The 12,084-nt window shown below is 43.1% G+C and overlaps 1 protein-coding gene across 2 annotated transcripts in view; it reads left to right on the top strand.

Moving 5' to 3' along the window:
* The window catches only part of LOC144741031 (dual oxidase 1-like), a 42,097-nt gene that overhangs the window by 3,266 nt on the left and 26,747 nt on the right, over nucleotides 1–12,084 (top strand). The window contains exons 2-6 of one of the 2 annotated variants that reach the window (XM_078623729.1): nucleotides 2,305–2,421; nucleotides 3,499–3,564; nucleotides 8,372–8,536; nucleotides 9,982–10,163; nucleotides 11,028–11,235. In XM_078623729.1, coding sequence (XP_078479855.1) covers nucleotides 2,370–2,421; nucleotides 3,499–3,564; nucleotides 8,372–8,536; nucleotides 9,982–10,163; nucleotides 11,028–11,235 — 673 coding nt within the window. In that variant the 5' untranslated portion in view covers nucleotides 2,305–2,369. Of the gene's footprint in view, nucleotides 1–2,304; nucleotides 2,422–3,443; nucleotides 3,565–8,371; nucleotides 8,537–9,981; nucleotides 10,164–11,027; nucleotides 11,236–12,084 lie in introns of those variants that run through there. The other variant, XM_078623724.1, reaches the window with a different exon arrangement.

Below are 12,084 nucleotides of genomic sequence, written 5' to 3' on the forward strand. Positions count from 1 at the left end.
ATGCAAATACATCTTTGAGGAATTTAACAAACATCCCCAGTGTGATTGGACTATTAACACACATCCAGAAGTAATTTTAAGAAAAACACATCAACCAAGACTCAGGCAGCATTTCATTTGAAAACGTAAATGTGCTTTATGAAACACACCGTCGTAAATACAACCGTTTTATTAAATGCTCCCAAGTTTACAAAGTTTCCCAGTCGACAACTAATTTTGGCTCAATTAGCCCTGCAGGTCGATGAGTAATCGTATAGGACGATCCTTGTATGATATCACATCGATTGTTTAATGTATGTATGTAGAACTCGGTGGGATTTTTTTTATCTTACTTGATTCCCTCAATAGATTGAATACAGTATTGTTAAAACGATGGCTTCATATCTGACGTAGTACAGCGTGTTACAACAGTTAATAAGGGCATTGAGATTAGTGGAAGGCATGTGAGAGAGAAAAAAAAACAGGTTTTCTCTATAATTTTAAAATTGCAAGGTCACTGAAAGGCGGCAACGGTTTGTCATTTTTTACCTACGTGACTTTACCGAAAGAACTAAGAGTATGAATCCTTGCAGTCACGAAAGCTTCAAATTTAGAATTGTCAGAGTCCTTCGAGCCGGGCGGCGTTGGCAACCGACGTGGACTAATCGCCACCTGTTTCCATCTGCACGGGGATCGAGTGCTGCCCCCTCGTGCGCGTGTATTCCCTCCTCTGGGTTTCCTCCCACAAGTCGTCTACGTTGGGAGAAAAGTTTTAACTTCAAAGCTCACACGGAGGACCGTCCTGAAAATGAGTCCAACGGGTGGCTTTGCTGGATAATATAATTCAGTAAAAAAAAACTTATCCAGCAGTGGATCGATCGTGAATGATGACGCTTTGAGAGGGTTTATCTGTAAAACTAACACCTCTATGTTTTGTATAAAAACTGTTAATGCATTGTGCATTGTTTTCCTGCTTGTGAGAGAGCAACCAAAAGTTCACCCTTGGGCCACTTAAGATAGAAGATAATCTGTAAATATATAGACTATAGACAGCCTCGTTAAAGTCCTTTGTTAACTGCTCTGCAAACTTTAAGGTGTTTGCACAATTTAAAATAGTACACCGCGCTTAACTCTGATTAATTGACCGGTTGGGAATTTCCATTTTTGACTTTTAAGATCTATTTGTAGGCGGGTGGTTATACACGCCAGTAAATTTATACTTTAACTGGCAGTTCATAAGTATATTTACTGACATAGGTACGTGCAATGTGAGCTCCAGTGGGTATATACATACGGATTATCGTCAGTTTAAAAAAATGCACAGCAGGAAAATATTGAAAACTCGTAGATGTTACAAATGTAAATTATTAACACAAATAATTACAGTACTTATTTAGCCAGGACGCCTCCTGCAAAGAGTGCTCATACACGTGTATGTGCTCGGACATTACTTGGTCTAGAGGGATGAAACTCGTATAAATTACATCTTCATCATATGCGGAGTTTAACTTCTATATTTGGGGTGGGGGGCGGGGGGTCCACGGGTTCACTTTGTCCCTCACATTAGGAATCGCGGGTGCATACTATTTATCAATTTATTTTTAATGCAAATTATAAGAAACTAAAAAATAATTGATAAAGGTGCCCAGTTTGGGGGGGCCTTGCCCCCCCCCCCTGTGCCCCCCCCCCCAAAAAAACGTTGCCCATGATCTTTATGGTGTTACGATGGCACGATGTTAAATATTTCGCCTGTTATACAGGAGAGCACGAGTTGACACCTGTATATTTGGAGGTTGCATGTTCCCTGTGTCGTCGCATGGATTTTTCTCTAGGTCCTCCGGTATTTGGCTGCTATAAATTTCCACGTAATAAGCTACCTTGTTGAGCTATCATTTGTGGCCAGGTCACTTCTGAAAAATAGCTATATAGCTCAGCGGGCTTTACCTGGTAAAATACAATAAAAACATAGTTTCGTCTTTAATACGCTTAAGCAGGGCTACGTTGGTCTCTTTTTGGAACGCTCCGAGGCTGACTTTCAGTAGAGCTCATCGGCAAAAGGCACATCCACTCGAGTACAACGTGTTCCATCCACAATAATCCTCTATTAGTGTAGCCTACATCTCGACAATCCCACGAATGCAAGACAAAGCTAGAAGAATGTGGCGTTCCAAAATAATTGCCAGGACTGTGATTCAGACCGTTCTGGCTGAAATTAAGCGTTGGCAATAAGTGTGCGCGTGTTTAGTTGCATTTACGTATCTCAAACTGCTGTACTTCTAACGATGTATGAACGGGATGATACCTTTGTGTGTATTTTTCTCACAGGAACCCACCCAGACTGACACCGAGCGGCTCTTAAAGTACGGGATTTCCCGGCTGACGCGCACTTAATGGCATCAACCCGGCTTCTCTCTTTGTGTTTACTCTGTCTGTCCGCAGCAGGTAAGCTGTTTATATTGTCCCTTTACAATAAACAAGCGTCATTGATTCTAGATTTGAAGCTTTCGTGACTGCAAGGATTCATATTCTTAGGTTTTTCGGTAAAGTCACGTAGGTAAAAATGTAAAATTTATAAAAGTAAAATAAAAATAAAATAAAAATCACGACGTTTCGGAGGCAACACAAGCTTCCGTCTTCAGGTGGAACCGTCACAGCACGATTACTTGTGATACAGCTATCGTGATTCTGAAACCCGACTGAGTCAATGACGCTTATGCGTCACTGGCTCAGTCGGGTCATTGACTCAGTCTGGTTTCAGAATCAATGCGTGTGACTACATTACATATTATGCCGGGCTTCCCGACAGCTCAGTGTTTTATTGACATGGTCTCACGCCTACAGTTCCTGTCCATTTATGCTGCCGAAGTTGCGCTTTGGTCGTTGGTCGGTCACATGTACTGTCTATATTTTTATGGTCGTAGGAATCATCATCATCATCACCACAACACATTTATTGCGTTTCATGTTACCGTTGCATACGTTCCTGTGGCACTATTGTATGAATGCTTTTAATAACTATGTCTCATCGCCATATTTAGCTTCCTTTGCTTAAATAATGAATGCACAACGCCTGCGCGCGGTGAATGTGAAATATTGTATTGTTTTACTTCAAGACAGATTATACAGGAGATAATCTTGACAAATCACTGCCAAAGATTTGAAATTGTTTACAGATTAAAACCGGTTTAACGCGACGAGTAGGCGCCCTATTTCAAAAATGCATCACGAAGTGACCCGCCTTGTAGCGCATGGAATAAACATTTTTTTATAGATTAAAAAAACCCTCAATTATTTCCTGCTCACGACCAACATCTGTGTCGATTGGTATCCAAACCGGTCCTGGGTGCACTCCCTTCACCCACACCCGACCCGCATGGTGAAGTATGGAAAAACAACTCCCCATGACCGAAATGGCTAGGCGAGACGTTCATCCAGCAGTGGATTGACGGAAGGTTGAAAACGGGATGTATTTCTTGGCGAGCATTTTAACGCAAGTGTCTGCATTGTTTCCGTCTGCAGATTGCCAGGTCCAACGTTACGATGGGTGGTACAACAATCTTGCTAACATTCATTGGGGAAGCACAGGTAACGGTCACTGCAAAACCGCACCCGGTAATGATTGTGTTGCAAGAGGGCAATACTACTGCCATTGCAGTCCGAATGGCAATCGTCTGCAATTTGTCAAAAGTAAAAGCACGTGATAGTTAATGAATGTTACATTGTGTCATCGTTGTACGTGACTCCGTGCTCAACAAAAGTGACGTCGATTTAAAGCTTTCGTGACTGCAGGGATTCATCTTCTTGGTTCTTTCGGTAAAGTCACGTAGAAGGGAAGTAATAAAATAATAAAAATAAAACATAATAAAACAATTCTCACGACGTTTCGGCCACAACGCAAGCAGCCATCCTCAGGCGAAGAATGAAACACCCCAAGCTTGGAGCGTATATTTAAGCTGGGTTAGAGGGGGGGGAGGTGGGAAGAAGAGCGCCTAAACAAAATAATTTGCATATCAAGAGGAATTCAGCATATGGAAAATGCGTAGGAGGTGGGCGGGGGGGGTTCCAAATCAATACTATGCCCGTGCATTATGCAGGATTAGCAGCATCAAAGGGGGGGGGGGGGAAGTGGGGGAGCATTAACAAAGGAAAGGAATGTTAATAGTATGTAGCTGTAGTTACTAAACAACCACGTAAAAAACTACAGTATAAACTGCATGACAAACTAAAGTATAAACTACATAGCATCATCAGTAAACTTACTATACTCTACAATAAGCTGAGTTACTAACAGTAAGTAATACATGAAAAATTCTACGTTGTAAAAAATTTATATAATATGCTTCCATCTAAACTTTATTCTCTTACATCACACGCGTCTATACCGTACTATATACTTCCATAGGCAAAACCAACATTAAATTACATACTGTATTGCTATAAACCACTCTATACCTTATACATTTTTAATATAACACTATGTATTATTCTACCCACCCTAATGTGTATCAAAATGGTTTATTACGTCCTTCCAGTGATTGCTAAGCCAGAATCCATCTTCTCGGTTAAAATTGTCTCTGTGTTTGTAAATGTGGATCGCCTCATGTACGAATCTCTCATGATAGCCAGATGGCTTGCAGAGAACCTCTGTCTTGGAGAAGTCAATGTCATGTGAGCCCACTGAGTTGTAACAGTGATCTGCCACGGCTGAGGTGTTTGTCCTACAGTGTTTCAGGTCAGCTTTATGTTCACGGATGCGGTCCGAGACATGTCGTTTGGTTTCCCCAATGTAACTGCTACCACAGAGGCAACTTAGTTTGTAGACACCAGGGTACTGTATGTCTGGAACCACATCTTTTACAGACGGTACCAGATCACGGATTTTATGTACTGTGTTGAATCGGACCTGGATCTTGTGTTTAATCAGGATTTTGGAGATCTTTTTTGTGACCCCAGCAATGTCTTGAAAGGCTCCTCAACAGGATCCTTCTTGGTGGTTGGAGTGATGGCTTTGCGGATTGTGTAGTCGGAGTAACCATTAGCCTTAAGAGCTTGGCGTACGTGTTTGAGTTCACTGGAAATGTGTTCATGGTCGGAGATGCATTGGGCTCTATGATATAGAGTCTTGATGAGGGAATTCTTCTGGGATGGATGGTGGTGGGAATCCGGTTTTAGATAAGCATCCGTGTGGGTGGCTTTCCTGTAGACAGAGTGGCTCATTGAACCATCAGGTCTCCTTTTGATTAGGACATCCAAAAAGGGTAGCTTGCCATCATTTTCGACTTCCATGGTGAATCTGATGGCTGGGTGTATGGAATTGATATGGTCGAGAAATTGGTCTAGAGCAGGCCGGCCATGTGGCCAGATGACAAAAGTGTCGTCTACGTACCTCTTCCATAAGGTCGGGCGTAGAGTGGCAGTCTGGATGGCGTCCGTCTCAAATTTCTCCATGAAGATGTTGGCTACAACCGGAGATAAGGGGGAGCCCATTGGGGTGCCCTCAATTTGCTTGTAGAAGGTTCCATTCCAGGTGAAGTATGTATTGGTTAAGCAGTGTCTCACCAGGGGGGGTACCCCAGCATTCAGTCCTTGATGAACCAAGTCTTCAATGATTGCGATGGTGTCAGGCACAGGCACCTTGGTGAACAAGGAAACCACATCAAAACTGACAAGCAGGTCGTCTGGGGACAGGGCAATCCCCTTGATTGTTGATACCAGGTCAGTAGAGTTTAGTTTAGTTTAAGTATATAGTACGGTATAGACGCGTGTGATGTAAGAGAATAAAGTTTAGATGGAAGCATATTATATAATTTTTTACAACGTAGAATTTTTCATGTATTACTTACTGTTAGTAACTCAGCTTATTGTAGAGTATAGTAAGTTTACTGATGATGCTATGTAGTTTATACTTTAGTTTGTCATGCAGTTTATACTGTAGTTTTTTACGTGGTTGTTTAGTAACTACAGCTACATACTATTAACATTCCTTTCCTTTGTTAATGCTCCCCCACTTCCCCCCCCCCCCCCTTTGATGCTGCTAATCCTGCATAATGCACGGGCATAGTATTGATTTGGAACCCCCCCCGCCCACCTCCTACGCATTTTCCATATGCTGAATTCCTCTTGATATGCAAATTATTTTGTTTAGGCGCTCTTCTTCCCACCTCCCCCCCCTCTAACCCAGCTTAAATATACGCTCCAAGCTTGGGGTGTTTCATTCTTCGCCTGAGGATGGCTGCTTGCGTTGTGGCCGAAACGTCGTGAGAATTGTTTTATTATGTTTTATTTTTATTATTTTATTACTTCCCTTCTACGTGACTTTACCGAAAGAACCAAGAAGAAAAAAGTGACGTCGCCTGATGCCGTGTGACGCACGGCCGTTCTTCTGACGCCTTACTCTCAAATTGACCCCAATTTCAATTTTGTGGATCATCAAAAATATCTTATATGTGGCCTGCTTTAGCGGATGATTTTTTTTGTCTGTTCTGAAACTCGCGAACACATTTTAAGTGCTTACTATGCTAGAGAAACAGGGGACCCTAACAACCACTGTTCTATGATGATGGTGCATCATCAAATAATTTACAATGAAACTCAACATATTGATCAATAAGTGGCTTTTAAAGGGAAAACAATATACAACAGGTGGCGTTTTATGGCAAGGGGCCTTGTTCTTACAGCCACTAGGTGGCGCGGTTTGGAGTTGAGCATATACATCTAAAAGTAAAACGTGTACGCGTCCGACATCTGGCACATTGTACACAAATAAGCTAGCCTGTTTTGTGTAGCATTACTTAAAGATCGTAATTAAATTGTGAAAACGTTACATCTAAATAGTAACCAGTAGGACACTGGCAGTATAACATCGCAAACAAAACTGGGTGAGGTTTTAAGTAAATACTAATTTTGATTTGAAGCTTTCGTGACTGCAGGAATCCATACTCTGGTTCTTGCGGTAAAGTCACGTAGGTAGAAAATGAACAGATCACGACGTTTCGATAGCAACACAAGCCATCGTCCTCAGGTCAAACATTACAGCAGACGGACTGCTGAGGCAAATGTAGCGTAGCTCTCTCGCTACATTTCCTCTTGCCTTAGCAGTCTGCCTTGCTGTATTGTTTCACCTGAGGACGATGGCTTGTGTTGCTATCGAAACGTCGGGATCTATTATTTTTCTACCTACGTGACTTTACCGAAAGAACCAAAGAATATAAATATTAATTATTCTAGCTGTGCACTCCTTCTCACCCACTCAGGAATAATTTTATTTTATCCCCGTTTTAATACCTATTTTTTCATCTTCTTGATTATTGCAGTTACTTTTAATTCTCCTCATAACGTTCATAATATGTGAATATCATATGCGAAGGTCAGAAATAGAGTCGCTGATTTTGCGTGGAAATGTATAGCAGCCACATACTCTGAACAAGTGTTTCTAAATGAGGAAGGAAACACCAGAGTACCCGGATAAAAAAAAAATTCACACGACCACGGTGAGAACACTCAAACTCCAAATATACAGCAGCAGGCGTCAGTGTCGGGACTGAAGCCACGACCTCCTGTATACCAGGCGAGGTAGTTAACATCTCTCCACGGCGTGGGGTGGGAGGCTCTCGTCCAAGTTGAAGCTCAATGTTTGCTCTGTTTCAGCGGGTGACAACTCGAGCCACCGGGAAAGAGTCTCGTTTTACAACAGCGACCTGGGTCACCAAGCCAGCAATGGGTTGACACAAAAGGGGGATGTGTTCATGCACATACGCAGAAATTACAACGCTTATATGACAAGGCTTAAACGGACAAGTACTGCTCAAATAAACGTGCACAAGTCAGAGGGTGGAGCGGTGGTGCAAAGGTTTGCCCACCGTGCTATAAAGCTGATGACCTGTGTTATCGCTTGTTGATCCGTATCATCTTTGAAAAAGAGACCTGAGAATAATGGGTGAATTCGCTCTGAAGCAGATGTATTCTATCTATCAGTGAAAACACCAAAATATGAGAATTCACTTTCAATACTTAAACTAATGTAATAATTTGAGGTTTTATTCAAGGAGGGGGCCTACTTGGGACCTTTGGCCAATTTCCTCATTATTGGGTCTATTGTTTGGTGTTTTTCACAGGAGCATGTACTGTATCTATGTTGAACTTCTTTTGTACCATACGTAGCCAACAGTTTTCATTAATCATGAATCAAACTCCTGAATCACGAATCAAACCAATCCTATTGCTACAATCAAAATCCTATCCTTACCATGCTGGATCAGGTCTACTGACCAACTGTTGCAGGCTTTGTTCAGAATGAGATTTCATATACTCTCCGGGTGTTGTGATCATACTCCCAGAGCTGCAACATCCCCGTCACTCGCATCCCTTCTCCCTATATCCGGTCTGCCCTAAGGGAGCAAGCTGCTGCGCCTGGCTCCGGCGTCGTTTGCCGATGGCGTCTACCAGATGTGGGACAATCCCACGGTGCCCAACGCACGTCGCTTGAGCAGCGGCGTCATGCGGGGAGAGAGCGGCCTTCCCTCGGCCCTCAACCGCACCGTGCTGGCCGTCTTCTTCGGTACGGCCACCCTCGTCATGAATTTCCTACACTCGGGGCGAGTGCTGCCTGCTGTGTGAATGTTTAATTTGCGTGAGGCCCTTCCGTGAATATTTGGCAATTAATCCAGGCATGGTGATGCAGTCGAATAGGAGGCGAGTTCAGGATTAGGTGGTGACGTCCCAGCGGTGGCGGTTTTGCCGCTCATTGCAGAGGTTCGCGGTCCGAGCCTGGTGGCCACCCTGGTTAATATTCCTCGTGTATTAAGATTGGCTTCTTCACAATGTATGTTAAAGATCCTATGATGTTATTTGAAAAGCAGTATGCCATGTGTACCTGCGTCACTGTTTGGTTAAAATTTTGCCACATTTAGTAGATTTACTTGAAGTTAACTTTTATCCTTAAAGCCAGACTATACCTATCTGTGAAATGTAGCGCCGTCATGATGGACTCGTTCTATAATAATGGTGCTAATGCCAAATGTACTCTTCATAAATATTGTTATCACACTGAGATGGTTATGTTCATGAGATTCACGCCTGCAAAGCTGTGAGCTGACCTGTAATTACTTCTCAGATACACATGTCGGGATTTCTCCCAGTACTTCCACCTATAAACAAAACAAAATTACTAATTTATAACTTCGACCAAACATATCAAACGAGACATTTATGAAGATAGTCTGAGAATCATTTATGGTTTTACTGTAATACATTAATTCTCACGCAAATGTGTCTCGTCAAAATGAACAGATTTTAAATTATTGTACGCAATTCCCCGACTTCCAATCACATTCTTAATCGCTATACCTTGGTGAAAAACGGCTCGAGTAAATTGTAAAATAAGGATAAAAGAAACGTTTGTAGGTAGGCATGTGAATATTTTCCATAGAACATTTCAACACGAGATGGGGTCGTGTCTTACCACTTCCAGGTTGGTGAGACATTTGCATCACCCTAGCTAGGTCAATATTAATGATCACATGGAGATAGTTACGTGCCTGAGAAATATACCTGCATAGCTGACGTGGCATATGTTTTGAGTGTGTAAGTTATGAATGAAACAAAGAAGCAACAATTTCGATTTAAAGCTTTCGTGACTGCAGGAATTCATCTTCTTGGTTCTTTCGGTAAAGTCACGTAGAAGGGAAATAATAAAATAATAAAAATAAAACATTATAAAATAATTCTCACGACGTTTCGGCCACAACGCAAGCAGCCGTCCTCAGGCGAAGAACAGCTCTGTCAGAAATTCAGACGCTGTCTTTCCGACAGACCTGTTCTTCACCTGAGGACGGCTGCTTGCGTTGTGGCCGAAACGTCGTGAGAATTATTTTATTATGTTTTATCTTTATTATTTTATTATTTCCCTTCTACGTGACTTTACCGAAAGAACCAAGAAGAAAAAAAAAGCAACAACTAAAGTTTTTCCTTTTTTTCTGGGGGATCGGTGGGGGGGGGTGACAGGTCAGCACATTGTGGATGAGATCGTTGATACACGACAAGTGGGCTGCCCGGCCGAGTTCCTCAACATCCCCATCCCGTGGAACGACACGGCCTTCTCCAACAGCCCCTACCACGTGCTGCCCTTTCAGCGCAGCCAATGGGACAAGAGCACCGGCTCGGCCCCAAACAACCCGAGGATGCCGGTAAGTCACGTGATTTGCACAATAGGGATGCTGCTGCACCTAAAGCAGCGGTTATCACACTGGACTTGCAATTCAGGGGTCACGAGTTGAATCACCCAGTCCACCAGAGTCTTCTTCTTCTTTTGTATGGCATAGGGGGTGGGGGGGTGGAACCAAAAGTTAATATAGATGATGTCATAGCTGAATGTTAAGGTCCTTCAACAAATCCAAGGCCCCAGTAGACACTACGGATTTCAACGATCCCGCGAGGGTGTGCGTGGATGGCTCACTCGTCGGTGATGCGTTTGATGGTTTGGGGTTTACCACAGTCGCAGTTTGGCGATTATTTGAGTTTGCATTTATGGAACGTGTACGTGGCACATCTCCCGTGCTGTGTTTGAGCGTGGTTCAGCATGGTCCACGCTGGTGTTAAACAATGGGCAGGTTTCTTCAATACCCCCCCCCACCCACCCAGCAGTATATAATTTGGTTCACCACACTTGGTGAGGGTATACAGGGAGGGTGCTTCCAACTTTTTCAAGATGCTTGACGAGCGTGGAGGAGTAGGACATATAATAGTCTCGAGCGGGGCTCCCCAGGGGTCTCGTTGGGTTCCCCAGAGCTCTCTCTCTCTCAGGGCGGCTCTTCCGCCAGCAGTGTCGTGAGCCAGCAATTGCAGGGCAGGAACATGACATGTGGTTTCCCTTTGCAATTCAGTGAAATCCTAAAATCTGTGACCTCATGAAATCCATGGCATTTTCAGGGGGAAAAACGTAATAGCTTAGTGTGAAAAGTGACAAATAATGAAGAAGCATATTGTTTTGGAAATCGAAATGGCAATATTGATATTTAACAAATCCTTTTGCTTTTTTTTGTTTCTTCCAGGTGAATAAGGTGACATCGTGGCTTGACGGCAGTGCGATATACGGTTGTTCGAGGAGTTGGTGTCACGCGCTGCGCACGTTTGACAGAGGGATGCTGAAAAGCAGCGAGAACGGCTCCCTTCCCGCTGTCAGCGACCGTTCTCTGCGGCTCATTGGTGCCCCTTCCCCATCCTACAAAGCGGGCAGCTCGGGGCACAGCAACCTCTATGGTAACAACGCCGGTTGCATTCACGTGCTTTCTCGAAGTATAGCGCAGGAGCAATATTAGAATTTGCCGCGATCGATAACGGCGACGCTGCGACGGGTGTTACGATGCGAGTTCCATACGGCAATTGTGTTGTCCATTTTGTCAAATGTAGTGATTTCGTGAATATCATTTGCTGAAATGTGTTTCTCTTATTGATTTAAAGTCCTGACAAAATATTCGTGAAATAGCAAGCAAAAAAGTAGAGTTGTAAATCCATAGATATTAGCCGTAAAAAATAAGTGCTTTGCAAAAATATCTTCCAGAGTTATTGAGTAATTCTTTCAGAGCGGGGCGGGTGGTGGCCATGGACGTTGCCTATAATCGAGCAGTGTGGAGGCGGGAGCGAGGGTCGGTGGATTGTACAGATGTTGTTAAACTTCCTTCTCATGGGCGTTGAGATACCGTCAGTGGCGGCTCCTGCAAAATCTCTCAGGGGGGGCAAATGTCTGGATGATTGATAAGGTCCACCCATGCAATGAATAAATTAACAGCTTAAGCATGTAAAGGCAACTTCACTTCTTTAATATTAATGAAAAATAAAGTGACTCTTACAATGCATCTTGTTTGTTTATATACTCACTATTAAAACAAACCACTCAAGTTTATTTTATTAAAGATTCCACTAGGTGGCGATAAATTATATTGTTGGATGAAACGTGCTTACGTATGATGACGTTAGCACGTATGATGACGTAAGCACGTTAGTGCATGCCCTCCCGGAAGCCATAGAGAATGCATTGCAGCGCCCCCGTTCGAAAAAAAACATCTTTGAATGTAAGTCTATGGGGCCACTAGGGACGATTCTCAGCCG

This window comes from Lampetra planeri, chromosome 3 (genome assembly GCF_965212315.1).
Source record: "Lampetra planeri chromosome 3, kcLamPlan1.2.h2, whole genome shotgun sequence".
Taxonomy (NCBI): Eukaryota; Metazoa; Chordata; class Hyperoartia; order Petromyzontiformes; family Petromyzontidae; genus Lampetra; species Lampetra planeri.